The sequence below is a fragment of the Battus philenor genome, unplaced genomic scaffold (genome assembly GCF_028537555.1).
Source record: "Battus philenor isolate CCGP_79_NKW_IND1 unplaced genomic scaffold, ilBatPhil1.0.hap1 SCAF_17, whole genome shotgun sequence".
In the NCBI taxonomy this organism is placed as follows: domain Eukaryota; kingdom Metazoa; phylum Arthropoda; class Insecta; order Lepidoptera; family Papilionidae; genus Battus; species Battus philenor.
This window is the reverse complement of record NW_027181679.1, coordinates 3,219,578-3,235,466: the sequence shown is the minus strand read 5'-3', so window position 1 is coordinate 3,235,466 and position 15,889 is coordinate 3,219,578. Positions and strand designations below refer to the sequence as shown.

Below are 15,889 nucleotides of genomic sequence, written 5' to 3'. Positions count from 1 at the left end.
AACATATTTTTCTTTTCTATTTTCCTTTTACCTACTATACTGAAAATTTAACTGACTTTTTATTTTTATTAAATTTTTCTCTCACTGTGAGCTTCGTTGGCTTAGAAATACTCAACGGGAGATAGAGAGGAATATGCTCAGGATTTCTCTACTAGATCGAATCAGACATTAGAAAATCTGTAGACGAACGAAAGTAACTTAAATAGTCCATCAGATTGGTGAGTTGAAGTGGCGGGCAACATATCGCGCAGAAAAAACCCGCTGGAGCCTTAAGTTTCTGGAGCGGAGAGCACGGATCGGTAAGAAGAAAAGAAAGAAAGATGTCCACTCACAAAGTAGACAGATGACCTGGTTGGAAAACATTCTTGCCAGTTCTACTGGAAATGAATGAAGGAGGTCTTTATGCAACAGTGATCTATGGCTATAATGATGATGAATTTTTTCTTTTGATTTTGCTTCTTTTTTGCTTTGATTATTCAGCTATTTGTATTGTTTATAGTTAAAAATTAGTAAAGTTTTTAATTCGCGTAAGAAAATTCGGCTTGATTATTTATGTAATATATATTAGAGCAATCTTTTTAAATAGCTTTTATATATTTATTAAAATTTCAAGCAGTATTTTTGGGTTTCGAAATTTCCTTTAGTGCACATTGTTTTAAAAATCACTACTTTCTAAATATGACAAAGAATAATAAAAAGATATGAGATGTTGAAAGATAGGTAGCGATGCTCCATCACGATGATCGTTCCCCGGGAGTAAAGTCTCAAGTCTCTATATTCTGTTCTACCACCAGGTTGCGATGCGAACCGCTTAGTTCCCCAATGCAGATGCTTAAAGAAATGACCTGGCATAGGAACTGCCATGATAGGTGAACCGCTTATCACTCATAGCTGGCTGCATAAAAAGAATATTGCGAATTAAAATACAATGAGCGCCATCTAGTACTAACTGTATTAACTTCATATGTGTAATGATGACATTCTTTACATGCGCCTTCATAAACTCCCTTGTATAATGCATTAAAGAGTAGCTTAAAGTTAAATTGCTCTAATCACTATTTTTAAATAATAAACATTTTAAAAAATAATATCTTTCATGACAAACTTTTGATTTTAACATATGATTTTTAAAATATTTGTTAAAATCTACAATTTATGTGGTTTCTTAGATCAAAAATTTAGAACTTGTCAAGAACAAGAAACATTTTAGAGGAATTCTATTTGTTTATAGTTTCTTTTGAATTTGAGTCTTTTTGTTTTCTAACTATATACCACTGAAAAGTAATAAACAGAGTATATAATACAAAATAGATAATCCAAGATACAGTAAAAGCATTTTAGCTAAACGTGAACATCTTTTGGTACGATTTTCTTTGCACATACTTTAGTGAAAAGCGACGCAGAACTTTAAATGATGCTAATTTTAAAATAATTTAAATGAGTGACTGTAAAATAAACCTGTAAAATTTAAAATACAGTAAGAAACTATTGTATATAAAAAAACATTTAATTTACAACAATAGAAAAATATTTAATGATAATTAATATAGGGTTGTTAGCATAATGATTCATATTCGTCTTCTTCGGTGTTTTCTGCGTTCACGTGAGCAGTCCAGTGATGCGAACACTTCTCTTTGTCATGCTCCACAGGTTCAAGGTAAACTGTACTGGCATATGGCAGTGAATTCACTTCCTTATACGCTATCTCTAGTATCTCCGGCGCTAAAGTCTTCTCCCTCGATAATATTGATGCTGAAACTGATTTTTTTTTAAATTATCAATTGGTTAATGACCACTTAGTGGACCGACGAATAGTTTTCACATATTTTAATTAAAATAGGTAAATCAAGAAATCAGAAACAAGGAGATCCGGATAAAAGTCAAGTCATGGACGTAGTTTAAAAAAATGCTGGTCTAAAATGGTAGTAGGCGGGGTACATCGCTCGTTCATCTGACGACCGTTGGAGCCAAAATGTTGAATGCTTGAATGGCGACCACGAGGTGACTGTAGGTGAACTCACGGTATAGTCAAGGCTGCTGAAATTAGCGGTAATAGTGGCGATTTTTGGGGGGAGGCGTAAACCTTGCATTGGGCTTTTATCAGTTAACATGATGATAATAAATAGTCATTGACTAATTTTGGAGTAGATGATTGCTAAAGACGCTTGCCTTAAGCAACTTTACGATATCAAATCTCGAGGGCGTGAATTTTTTTATACACTCTAATTATATCTTACGTCAGAAATGTTAACAAGAGTAAATGGTAATACTAGTACAATACCGAAATCATACATTTATCTCTACCATTCTCTTATAAACCTAAATATCTTTCGTAAATTTACACATCTTTATAATTATTTATAAACATATATTTTCAAGCTTTTACTTAAATATGTGTATATATATATATATATATACACATATTTAAGTAAAAACTTGAAAAAATCTTTACTACATTTATTTTAGATTTATGTCAACCTACAAGAAGGTACTTATAGAGAGAAGTAAATAAAAATGCGATAAAAATAGTACAAAAACTTTTGTTTTTCTTCATCCTTCACCAACCAGAAAGTAAATTAAAATAGCTGTCATAAGTCGGTATTAGCTATTTTCAAATATTTGAGATTTTGAGAAAATTTTTCAAAAATAACCTGATATCACATTATACTTTCAAGTTAGGTTAGACTTAGGATATTAATTGATTAACATTAATAAATTAAATCAATAAGTAAAGTTATTAGTCTTAAGTACGTTTTATTTATTCGAAACGACTGTCTTTTGATGGAAATAATCCAGGAAAAATAAAAAGTTAAAAATAAATACTTACTGTATTTTATATCTAAGTTTTCGTCATTTCTGCAGCCATATGTGACAGCATATGTTTTATAGTCCGTTGCAATCACAGTTAAAGGTATTCCTATAGGATCTGCAAGCATTAAAAGCAGTGTTACAAGTTCATAATTCATTCGTAAACTAAGACATAAAATTAATATTTGTTACATTTATAGTTTATTATGATTAAGTCGAACGAGTTTTCAGAAACAATTTTTTTCCAAATATCTCACAACTAAGATGAATATGTATTACGATCTATTTAACGAAACATCTGGGAATGAAATCATAGTGAATTTGTTGTGGTGGAGGTAGGAAAAAGAGGCTTCTGATTTAGGCCAGTCAAAAGTGAAAATCAACTGATTTCTACAACGATCTTCTAAATCAGCATTAGTAAGTTCATTTAAAATTTGGTTAGATACGAAGAGTAGTATGGTCAGTGAAAGTCAACCCCAATTTATTGTAAGGATGCCTTCATAGACTTACTACGTGGAACGTCAGCCCCGATCATCACGATTAATCCGTATAGTCAAATTACGTCCCTAATGTTTTATAGAAAAAAATGATGATAATTGGTCGTTTATCAAATCGTTTTACCGATCAATTGTTGTAAAATAGAATAAAATAAATTAAAAAAATATATAAATTGTAAGTTACATACCTAGATTGTTCTTTTTGAATTTAAATATGGCTTCATCCCCAGGTGCATAAGAGCTATTTACGTGTAAAATAAACCTGACGTTGTCCCGAACGAAGCTGTGTTCGATTTCTATCCTGCGCCCACATGCTTGGAATCTACGGTACGCGCATTGTGTGTAACCTTCGTACCATGTCGGAAATCTTTCTATCTCGTACCAGAGTCCAAGAAACTGTAATTCCATAATGTTTTCATTCAATTAGAAAAAAACAGTTCAATTTTCAATTTTAAAGAAATATCCATAGTGCTTTTTAACGATAATTTACTATTTCAGTACAAATAGTCAAGAATTCGCGTTACAGAATGACTTGGAATCGGGATATTTAATGAATATTGAATGACAGCCCAAGCCAAGGAGGCTTCAGGAGCCCTTGAACCAGGCCACTGATAAGGAGCATTCGCCAAAACGATCTAACAGCTGCCAAACGAGGCTACGGATTTTACCACGTAAAATGGGGTTCTACCGATTCATCATTATCATCATTTTATCACCAAGGATGTCTTCTGCTGGACAAAGGCCTTCCTACAGATATCCAATAGAAATAATTAACAGCATCCAATTAGTGCGATCTATAAATGCCGGACTGTGCCACGTGTCCAAAATTATAAATTTGTTGCGAACTAAAAAATAGTAGTTCAGCTTTTAATTGGTAACCCTTATCATGTAATTTAACGCCACTGATTTATTTAACACTGCTACAAAGGCCTCTAGAAATGAATATCTTAGGGCTGGAATTATTATGAATAACCTATGAGAAATATTGCTATCTTTCAAAGTAATTTGATGCCTTTATATACGCCATAGATTATATTATCTTACTATGATAATTAGCTTTAAAGTGTTAGTATCTTATTAAAGGATGTTTGTAACACTTTAACAATTTATTTAACACACGAACAAATTTTTATTAGCGCTTGAGTGCGAGCAAAAAGGACGTGCATTCGTCGTAGGTCTCTGGGGCGCAATGTGCTCTGCGACCGAGTGAAAGCGGGCAATAGAACAAAGGCGCAAAAGAAATAAAAGAAACAAAAGTAACAAAAGGTCTGCGCCCGCGTCACCGGTGCGTGCATGTGCTCGCTGCACTAATTCGTCACCTAAGTTCGCCCGTCGGCTACGCTCGCCCACAAAATCTTACACCTATTATTCATTCAGACATCACGTCAGTGTATATACGACTCCCACAGCTTTTATACCTGTTTGTGGTGGATATTGTTTATTTAATGGAATCAGGCGTTACCTTGCGGAAGTCCATCCAAAGTAAGAAAAGGACCAATATTTAGCCACTTCCGCACATGCAGTTAAATCACTCAACACGTGTTTCACCCCTACACGGGGCATCTTCAGGAGTTATGTTACACCGATTAGTGCCAAACACTTTGTGTTTTAACGGTGGCAGTTGTGTAGTTTGCATTGTTTGCCGCATACGCATTTATCAGCGGGCTGGCAGGGCGGTGCACTTTGTTGCACGACTACCACTGCATGTGCGGAAGTGGCTAAATATTGGTCCTTTTCTTACTTAGGATATTGTTTAGACACTAATATTGTTATTCTTATAACCGAATATACTCTTTACAATATAATAAAAATTTAAATATTTTTCTTAAAAAATGGTTTTTAATTAATCAAAATACTTTGTTTTTCTTGACAACCCTGGACATGATTGATACTTTGATAATTAAATTCGATAGATTCTTACATTAAAAATAACAATTTTTGCAATTCTTTCTGAAGCACCAAAAATATAAATCCGCAATTTCAAAAAACAACTGCTAAATATTATTTGAAACTCACGTTTTCCACGTCAAAAAACTTTACAGTCGCCCTTTCAACACACGGTCCAAATTGTAACACTTGATTTGTACATAATTTCAAGTTTGCTAGTGTAACTATTAAAACTGCATAATATTTTATACTTGTCATTTTATAAAACTGTGTCGTGTTGAATCTATATCTCTAGTACAAGAGTTTATCATTATCTATCGATAATATTTTATCTAACATCCCAATGAGATGTGTTTCGTCATAAATTGTTTGAGAATGATATCATATTGTATATACAATAACTTTTTTCTAAGTCTTTAAATATGATGATATCTTTAGTTTTCTTGGAAAATTGACATGTTTCTTCGAATTTTACTATCCGAATAAAAATACAAATACGTATTGGTAAGTTTAACGTTTTAATAATGGTAACTTGTTATCTCTTGCTTCTCTTAAAACACCTTCCATGTTCCTTCGTCATTGCTATATGGTGAGGTCCAGAGAACGTTTACACACACTCAGCTAGGTACGGTCGTCTATGAAACCTTCGAGAAACAATGAAGAAGAGAAAAAATAGTTCCCTTCTTCTACTAAAGGTACTCCGGAATCTAGAGTGTCTCATTTATCGGATTCTTAATCTAACGCCAGCAACGAATTTCCGAGTCCGTCACCTAGAGCGGCCGCATCTGGCTAGCTCTACACCTCTGGCCAGCCATTGTTGCTCTTAGCTTCGCTGGTTCCCTACCAGAAACCGTGTCTCCCCAATGCGGGAACCAGTTCTAACAGGAAGCGCTAGAAGTAACTGTAGCGATGTACAGTTTCAACAAATTATATCAAAGTTTACAAATGGAATGCAACTGGTTCTATAACGGACCATAGTGACGAAGGATTTAGCTTTGCATAGTTTTAGTGATTTATAATAACTGCACACTGCGATAGGAAAGATTTAAATAGAAACCGGCCAACAGTTTTAGACAGAAGAAATTGTCCAACGTGTTCCAAACCAAAATTTACTTATGCGTCATTTTCTTCCCAAAATCGCCCAATAGCTAATGACAACCGGAAGTAAGTGACAAGTTTATATTATGCTAGAATATTTAAACATCGTAACCGGAAACTGGACTTTATTATGTCAGTTTCCTCTAAGTAAAGCTATCGTCGTTCAATTTGCTTTGTCAAAGTTTTTATAGCGGAAATTTGTTCGTGTAATTATTACGGAATCACTTGTAAAAAACGTACTTAAGTATAAAACAAATTAATTGTACTGTAACGTTGCAGTTTGCGACATCACTTCGTGTTAGACCCACTATTTGTGATATCGAGATGTTGTTTTGTATATTTGTTCTATTATCCGTTGTGTTCAGCGTAGGGAGTGTCGTTCAAAATTCGAGCTGCCCTTTCATTACTCCGAGGGAGTTGGATTTGAAGGAAGTGAGTTTATAATTAATTTAAAAAATACATAAATTATTGATGCAGAAAACTTTTACATAAAAGAAATAGTAAATCTATTTTCATTTACCAATTTTTCTTAGAAAATGTAATTTAAAAACATTCACGTAAACATCATACATTACATTAAGCCAAAAATCAAGTATTTTCATTCTTTTAATATTATGTTGTAGCAGCTAAATGCTTCCAAGAAATGTACTCGCGTTCATCACGCTGAAACACGAGACGGATTACTTATTAGCCCACTTATTTATAAAAATTGGAAAATAATATTTTTTCTAAAAAAAAAATTCTAGATTTGGGTGTTTCTTATTACGAAGCTGTCATAAGACCTATCCTTACATACGCAAGCCCGTGTTTCGCGCACGCAAGCCCTTAAATCATATATAATCTAAGAGTTATATAAAAAAGATTCATAGGATTAGAAGAGTTCATAAAACGAACAACTACACATATCTTTGACAGCCGTAGTACCCCGTCTTTAAAAAACTATATGGAAGTCTCAGTATTAAATTAAACTAAACATACACTTAATAAATAGGTCTTTTAACGGAATAATGTTATAGCAGTGCAGGCCTCGAAGCACTTGTAAAATGTCTGTGCGCTTCTAATGTCCGTTTTATAAGCTATGACTCCACTGCTAGTTTTTCTCCAACAGAGATATTTATGAATCAATTGCACGAGTTCATCACTGCGTAATTTTAACAATTGCTTTCTAACTCAAATTCTTCAAAAGTTTTTTTTTTTTAAACGAACCTTTAATTTTTTTTCAGTTGGATGGGAAATGGTACATGGCTGCAGTAGCCACGGATCTTGATATAAAAGGCGACTGCGCTATGGTTCTTTTCAATCATAAAGGCGACAACACCACCGACGTATCAATTAGCTGGATTTCCAATAACACTTTAAGTTATTATAATGGATCAGTTGAACTTACTGTGGACAGCAACAATACTGGAGATTTACTAATGGTTACATATACAGGTTTGTATATATAAGTAACAGTATATACAAGTATCCTTTAGATCAAAATCATCACCTCGCATATGTCTATTAGTTTAGTTAGTTAAAATTTTATCATTTTATCATCACTGTTATCATTTTAGCCATGGGACATCCACTTGAGAACACAAGACATTATAGATTTTCAAAAGAACCAGTTAAACAAACTTGCATCCATCATCTAACGAACTTAGCAAGGTTGTCTGTTCATGCAGATCAGTATTTTCCAACATTTTTGGGGCATGCCCCAACCGTAGTCTTTCTAACACTCTTACGCCTCCTGTGTTCATATTTTTTATATTAAAGTGAAGGGGTCGAACTTTTGAATTGCCCTCTTAACAATTAAATTGTGCCTCCGCGAGAAGTGGGCCCTTCGTTGGGAAACACTGTTGTAGATGGACTTTCTTCGCTACGTTTGCCGGTCTGTGGTCTTCACTCCAGAACGTTAGAGTCCTTGAGCAATATATTCCGTGCGTTATGTGGCCTATCGCTAGCTATAATTATCTACTCGATATCAAAATTCGGACAGTCTTCTTTTTTTGTTTCGCGGTGAAAAATCTTCACGGGATACCCTTCCGTTGCTAGGACAATGGAAATGTAATGCTAGAATACTGCCGGCTAAATTCATACGGCCTACCTTGACACCTTTTGTTAAAAATACGGCAACGATTGTTCATACTACTTTACTTTCAACGGCAGAAGTTTAGTGCCCCAATGAGTTACGGTACTGCAGGACCGCCCACATTATTATAAAACGCGGGGAATTACCTCACGAATCTACTTAAATCCGCCGCCAATGCTTTCTTTAAAGCGTGGCGCCATCTATTGACTTTTTAAGTTCTTTATTTTCACTTCATCTCACTATAACGCTTTGTTTGTGTTAGTTTTAATAGCAGCAAATTAAAATACTTAATACAATTTTATTTTTTTAATAATATAGATGTCGAACCATCGAACAAATACCTCAAGATGTAGTGTTTACACAGAATATATATAATCAAGAAAAGTACAGATAAACAAAAAACCGTACAAAAAAAAAACAAATAATTAGTAGATAGAGAAATTATGCTGTTTGTTTTAGGAACTGCTTTTACTTTATTCAAATGAACAAAAACTTCACTAATAGAGAGCATAATTCTTATTGCTTGTTCATTGTTGATTTCCAGATCAAAGAACTGAAACTTACTCGTTTTTGGACGTGGAATATGAACACTATGCAGTGATTTTTGCCTGTTATGACAATGTAGATGGCGTGTCAAGCACTTGTAAGTACTTTCATTGATAAATTAAAATTTTTCTCAAGCGTGAAATAAGTATTTATAACGTAGTTTGCTTATTGTTCAAAACTTTATTAGCAATTTTTTACCAATTATTTCGACTTGTGGAACTCTTTATACGAGGTAATTGTTTATAAATATAAAACCTTTGAAGATGTATATATCTCATTTGACAGTAAAAAGGTTTAAAGATTTTACACCTATATCCTACTACCCTGTATAAAGTTATCAATCTGAAAAGCGTTAAAAAGTATTTCTTTTATACGAATGCGACTGGCCAATGAATTCTTGTATTATAAATACAGGAACAGATAATAAACTATGATTAATTTTAATTTGTGGTAATTTGAAATAAGAAAATGCTTTTAAAAGCCTAACGCTATTTATTTTATTTTTGAGATTTTGTATTGGTGGGACCGGAAAGTAATGTCGTTTCTGTCGACATATATACAGAAATGCCGATTGATTTTTAACGCGCTGGCTTTGGAAATTTGTATACTAGATGGCAAAAGGTTGTTGACAAGAAACGTGAATATATTGTTGATTATAAATAAAAACTTGTTAAAAATGTGGTCGTGTGAAATTAACCTGAGAAAGCGACATTACTTTCCGGTCTCCCTAATATATAGGATGTAACAAATATTAATTGACAGCAAATTAGTAACACATTCACCCCTTTTAATTTTTACCTCCGAACCGATATAGAGTGCCGAGAGAAAAATGTACTTAGATATAACTTATTTATAAAGTATTTATTAAAATGACGTCTTAAGTTGCACATTAAATAAAAATGAAACAAATAAGCGGGATGAAATGATTATTTACAATGTTATTATATAATTTGGTTTTAAAGTTATTAAACATGCTGTATAAATTATATATATTGAAGCAGGTGCTCGTGACATTGGACAGGGATCCATGAATTATTTTTTTTCGGGGATCTTGTTAAAGGTTTCCGAGGATTTATAAATACCAGCAAATATAAAATACAATTTTGGACATCATTTTTACGACTAAAACGTATATTTTTGAAAATGATCCCGCTTACTATAAATTAGTCGTAATGTAGAAGATTTCGACTGATTACCACAGATACCAGTATCATCTCGTTTCATGGCCTGTGACCGTCACTGATGCGGAAAATTACGTTTTTTTTTCAATCCCCTCTTAGTTATTTTACTTCCTAATTGTTAAGATATTTATAGATCAATGACGCGTTAAAATATTATAAAAAATATCTGAGTTTACGCTCCAATATTTACGGCACAATAATAAACCTTGGAACCAAGGGTATAATACTTATTCTGAAAGTAGACTGGAATGTAAACTTCCTGTGTTCCGTCTTGCATACGCGACTTATAAATATAAAAGTAATTGCATTTAAAAAGAATTTAGTAAATTCTTTCTGATAACATATTTGTTATAAATTAATAACAAAATTACCGAAGAATGGACGGGTTCAAACAATAGAAATAAGGGTGTATGAAAACTATTCTCTAAGAGAACATTTTACAACAATACATATTCTCAATAAATCACATCGTTTATTTTCGTTTTTCTCAAAATAACGTTTCGTTTTTCAAAAGAGGTATAAATAGGTGTTATGGTCCAAAATTTTGGATATTAATATAAATTATATTTTATACTATTCCTGCTGAGAAGAAATCATCAACTATTGGATATACAGTCATCATAGTGATAATTTCAGGTGTAAGACGCCCACTGCTGGGCATAGATTTCTCATAGGACCTGTAAGAGTTAGCCGCCATCTTCCTTAACAAGACGTATCTACCTTGTGCGTGGATGCCCTTCGCTGCGTTTGCCGATTTTTAGTCCAGAACTTTAAGACCACAGCGAACATCTATCCTGTGCTTTATGTCGCCTTCACCGCTGGTTGGGTTGTGCCGGCTACTTTCTTTTTTCTACGGATCTCCTAATTTAATTTTATTTTAATTCGATCTCGTTCAAAAATTACGAATACACCTATCCATGGTTTAAAACGCCGGTGTGCTTGCCAGTGGACCTGAAGTGAAAGACTATGTTCTTCGCCCCGTCAGGCACTGACAGATATTGCATAAGAAGGTGCTTCACAGTTTACTCCTAAACATACATCTATGTTTAATAATTTCTCTGAATATTTATTTTATTTTTGTACTATAAAGTAAACTGTATACTATAACATACATATTTTCTTTCTTTACAGTGATTTGCTCCATTTTTCTGCAATAAAATTCATTGATTTATAAATCTTTAATGCAATAATAACTTTAGATGTAAGAGGACTTCTCGTATACACAGTCATTATTCAGTTAAATAACTATTAAATTACTTTTTTTCTAGATGAACTGTGGAAATTAACAAGGACCCAACACACAAAAGATGACGACGCGTTGAAACTTGACCAAGCGATTGCGAACTACAGCCTGCAAAGCACACCATTCGTTTACTTTAATAATACGGAGAATTCCTGTAAAGTCAGCAGTGGAACATTTCTCAATCCTTCGACATTTATAATGGCATCTGCAGCAGCTGCTACCTTATTTCGACGACTTTATTAGTTTATATACTTAATTACCAGTAAAAATTACCCTTAACACGTTCATTGCGGCTTGAGGTCGATTCAGCCTCATGGTAGACTTTGCACTGGTTCGGCGCGTAAAACTCGTGTTTTCTCTCTAGTGCGGCGGCTGTTTACACTCAACCGTATGAGGTATGACAAAGACAAATATAACTTTCTTTATGTCTGCGAAGCATTGACTCAATATTGTAAAAAAAATGATTGAAACATGAGGCAGAAAAAGCCTCAGCCGCACTACTAGGAAGTTCAGCTTGAGGCTGATTCGACCTCAGCCGCACCAGCTGAAAGTTCTTCAAAATTGGGCCCGCAGTGAACGTGTTAATGGTAATAGCATCTGTAGTTTCTTTACTCGAGAATTGATGGAAGGAGGTATAATATTCTTGAGTCTTATTTAGGAAAACTAAGTACGTTTTAAGTGAAAGAGGTTGTATACAATACTTAGTAATAAATAAATGTTAAGTTATATTTATAAAACACCACTTAGGTTAAAGCGATTTGTGTGATACTATATAAACGTGAAAATGTCTTTCGTTGCTCGGCACTAGTGACTTCCCACGACTTTGCTTGTGTCGTCGGTCCATCTTGAGTCTACCCACGTCACGTCTCCGGTGTCATGGTCGCACTAAAGAAACCTTTTTGGCTCCAACAGCCGTCACTTTCCCGAGCTGAGTCCTCTGCTATTTCAGACGAGCTACATCGGTGACATTGGTTCGTATATCTCCTCATTTCGAGCACAGTCATTGCTCTCCGGGTGACCTTGAGGTGTAAAAGTTTAATGCATATCATTTTAAACTTTCACACCGTATTTATCTTAAAAAAACATTGCATTAAGAAAATTACACATATGTAAATATTTATTATACATTAATTACATCGAATAAGAAAATTCTGCCATCAATAATAACATATTGCAATCTACACATATTTTTATATGGATAATTATATTTACTTTATATGTATATATGATATTGTAACAGTTTGTTATTTATATATAACCATATATTAATAGTATATTTTAAAATAAGAAGCTCTAAATTGTAATATTTTTCAAGCCTGTTTATTCAATATTTGAATGAACTAAACATCTATTATATTTATGTTCTGATAAGAGAAAAAAAATGTTATATACTATAAAGAGATAAATATAAAATAATAACATTTCATTACGACTTTATTTTTATTTTACTTAAGATGACATGTGTTATTTAGTTAGTTACAATATTATTAGTAAATAATATTCCCCTATTGTGTAAGTATTCGCAGCTAAATAAATCTTTATACACTATACAGAATGATTGGAAATAGAGTGAAAAATTTGTCAACAAATGTAATGATATACATTCACTCCTTTAAGATTTTACACATAGCAAAACAGCTTGTATAATATTTACTTTTTCGCATCAGTCGAATATAGTCTTGAGCGATCTGTAGCGATAGCGATATATTTATATAGACACTTCGGGTTAAATTACAATTAGAAATAGACAAAAGCAATCGGTAGCTTTTAATCGGTCTTATTGCAAAATGATGGAGGAGGCCTATGTCTAGTATTGGATGTCATAAGGGAAATAATGATGAAGATGAAAGCTATCTATACGATACACCACAAAGTAATGGAATAATGCTTAATATTAAACAATTGTAAGTAGTTCACTGTTCAATCTATTTCATAGAAATTTAATAAAGTTCACACGCAACATCGCGTTATTTCAGCTGATTAAAGTTTATGGAATAGGTCTCTGCCTATCTAATAATATCAAATTTGTATAAATTTTTTAAATAAAAATATAAAACTTAAACCATTTCTATTAAACTTGAACGTTACACGTACGAGCCCCTTCTGCACTGCTTCTGCAAAAAGCTTCATCATCATAACTTCAGCAGTAGAGTATTCGAACAAGGCCGGTGGAAAGCGACCTTCATCTAATATCTTTAATAAGGACACCTTATAGGTTCGTTCAACTCTGAGTTTGCTGGTCTGTGGTCCTAACTCTAAAACCTTAAGGCAACAGCGGTCACCTGTCCTGCACGCTGTATAGCAGGGGTGGCCAAACTGCAGCTTGGTGAACGATTTTTTTTGGCTCCGATTGACTCTCAAATTATTTCAATATTTAAATATATATTACCAATATCAGTTCCTGGGAAATCGAAATAAATTACGGTGTGAATAATTGCTATTATTATTTCACCATAAAATTAGTGAAATCCAAACAACGATCATAATTAACTAATCGGCATCTTAAGTATTATTAATAATGCTGTCATATACGTGGGCCATTATATCTAACTTCAATACACATATATTGTACTTTTGTTTAAATAATTTCAATACATGTGATTAATAAAATTATTCTTATGCGTGTTTTAAATGCGTATTCAATTGCGGCTCGCAAAAAAATTCAAATTCCGAAAAATGGCACTAATTAAAAAGTTGGCCACCCCTGCTATAGAGCATTCTTATTGCCACTTCACCGCCAATCGGCTAGGCTATTTTGGTTACTTTCATTTGTCTACGGACCTCATTAAAAAGCTTATCATCAACATATGTGATTTCTTACAACTTACAACGTTTTTACTGGGGTAGATGTTATCGCTGCATGTTTGAACAAACCAAATATGTAACAGTTGGATTATCATTTAGCAAAATTCTAACTAGATAAGCTAGACTAGATATCAAAGATAACAGCTTGTTGAGCGCCCGCTCACTCGTAAATAGAATATTATCAAAAAATTGCGAAACGTTTTGGGTTCACAATAATTTTGCGCGCCGTGACATCTGCTCGAAAGTATGGCTATTTAATCCACAGCCCACGTATCTCCCGTCTACTTTATTTGTACACCTATATTTGTTGCCTGCTGTCGGCTCGGGTGAGGAATAGATAAGTTTATATATTATCATACGAGTATGAACTTATGTATGTAGTCAATAATTTCAAGTTCTAATCCGAAATAATATAAGCTGTTATGTTTTCTAACAAATAATTAATATACGAAACGTTACAATTTGTTGTCACTTCTGTCACTTTTGAATTTGGAACGATTTTCGTTTTCAAACAACAATATGGCTACACATGTTCGTCTTATATTTTTATTCGATTAATTAATTATCTTTTATGATTGATTTTAATTGCTTTATATGGTATTCATATCCTTGTGATAAAATACATAGTCCGATTAAGTTTGTTTCTTCTTGAGTCTGAGGAATTTATCATCCGAACAAAATATGATAAAACAGTTTTTCGTATTGACCAAACGGTTATTAAAAATTTAGTGAAGTCAGTTCATTGGTGAATAGATATTTACTTTTCGCTTTGTTTCTCTATGGTAATTTTATCCTTCAGAAGATTGCTTGTATTGAGGATCTTGAGCATTTGTACCAGATTATTATGGATCATTCATCGTTACATATTTTTGTCAAGTATATCGTAGACATTCATTTAGCTTGAAACTAATGTTTTGCCCAATTGTTAACCGAACCGCGAATCGCAACCGATGCCATACTTTATTTGAATTTTGAACAAACGTATTCTTGAGAAATGACGGACTTAAACTGACTGACTGAAACTCACGGAAGTAAAAGCTGTCTATTTTCTTAGTTATTATGCATCTATGTATTTATGTTCTAATCTCTACAATAAAGAGTTTTAAATAAAAATAATAATTTAGTTATTTTTTTATACATAAAAAAGTTGCAAAATGTTTAATCTTTTTTATTTTTCCTAATTACATATTACTACACCGAACACCGAGTAGAGCATAAAATTACATGACAAAAAGTATTTTTATTGCGGCAATCTAAGACGTATTTAGGTTTTCTTTGCTTAACTTTAGTACTTTAGACATGAATCTTTTTATGAATATAAATTTTACGATCGTTTTTATATTTCTCGTAAGAAGCTTCTACAAAGTAATAAAATACCTTTTTTATGTCATTTAATTCCGCTTTTCGTAGAGTTACATGTATATGTAACACGAATAAAATAAATGAATCGTGATTTATATGTTGTTTAAAAGTGTTTTCGTTTAATATTGAACAATTTGTTCGCCGTTAAAAATATATAGACTTCGTGAACTGTCACATGATGTCCACTGTAGGCCTCCCTTTTAGACTTCCAAGCATACAGCGTCTTCCAATGACCTTAGTAAGATGTGAATACGAAGATCTGAGCAAAGGTTTAATCACAACTAATTGCCTTTATAATTCAACAGGCGCTTAATATAAATATTAACATTAATTCAAAGGAAATAATATTCGGGTTTTTAATAATATAAGCTCCACACATATCGCATAA

General features: G+C 33.0%; 2 protein-coding genes across 2 annotated transcripts; one reads left to right on the top strand and one right to left on the bottom strand.

Moving 5' to 3' along the window:
- Positions 1-1,555: 1,555 nt before the first annotated feature.
- Positions 1,556-5,450, bottom strand: LOC137920020 (insecticyanin-A-like). Its single transcript, XM_068763253.1, has 4 exons — positions 5,322-5,450; positions 3,494-3,701; positions 2,828-2,926; positions 1,556-1,758 (listed from the first exon to the last, which is right to left on the bottom strand). The coding sequence occupies exons 1-4, from the start codon at positions 5,448-5,450 to the stop codon at positions 1,556-1,558; spliced, it is 639 nt and encodes a 212-aa protein (XP_068619354.1).
- A 1,164-nt stretch (positions 5,451-6,614) lies between these two features.
- On the top strand, positions 6,615-11,577 carry LOC137920083 (uncharacterized). Its single transcript, XM_068763316.1, has 4 exons — positions 6,615-6,722; positions 7,514-7,724; positions 8,909-9,007; positions 11,360-11,577. Exons 1-4 carry the CDS (start codon positions 6,615-6,617, stop codon positions 11,575-11,577), a joined length of 636 nt encoding a protein of 211 aa, XP_068619417.1.
- The last annotated feature ends 4,312 nt before the right edge of the window (positions 11,578-15,889 follow it).

Bases quoted from the DNA above. Each gene is read 5' to 3' on its own strand.
- LOC137920020 (XM_068763253.1), bottom strand. From the start codon at position 5,450: ATGACAAGTATAAAATATTATGCAGTTTTAATAGTTACACTAGCAAAC. The intron at 3,702-5,321 runs GTGAGTTTCAAA...ATGGAATTACAG, and splicing joins AGTTTTTTGACGTGGAAAAC to TTTCTTGGACTCTGGTACGA. The intron at 1,759-2,827 runs GTAAGTATTTAT...AAAAAAAATCAG, and splicing joins AAACTTAGATATAAAATACA to TTTCAGCATCAATATTATCG.
- LOC137920083 (XM_068763316.1), top strand. From the start codon at position 6,615: ATGTTGTTTTGTATATTTGTTCTATTATCCGTTGTGTTCAGCGTAGGG. The intron at 7,725-8,908 runs GTTTGTATATAT...GTTGATTTCCAG, and splicing joins ACTAATGGTTACATATACAG to ATCAAAGAACTGAAACTTAC. The intron at 9,008-11,359 runs GTAAGTACTTTC...CTTTTTTTCTAG, and splicing joins AGATGGCGTGTCAAGCACTT to ATGAACTGTGGAAATTAACA.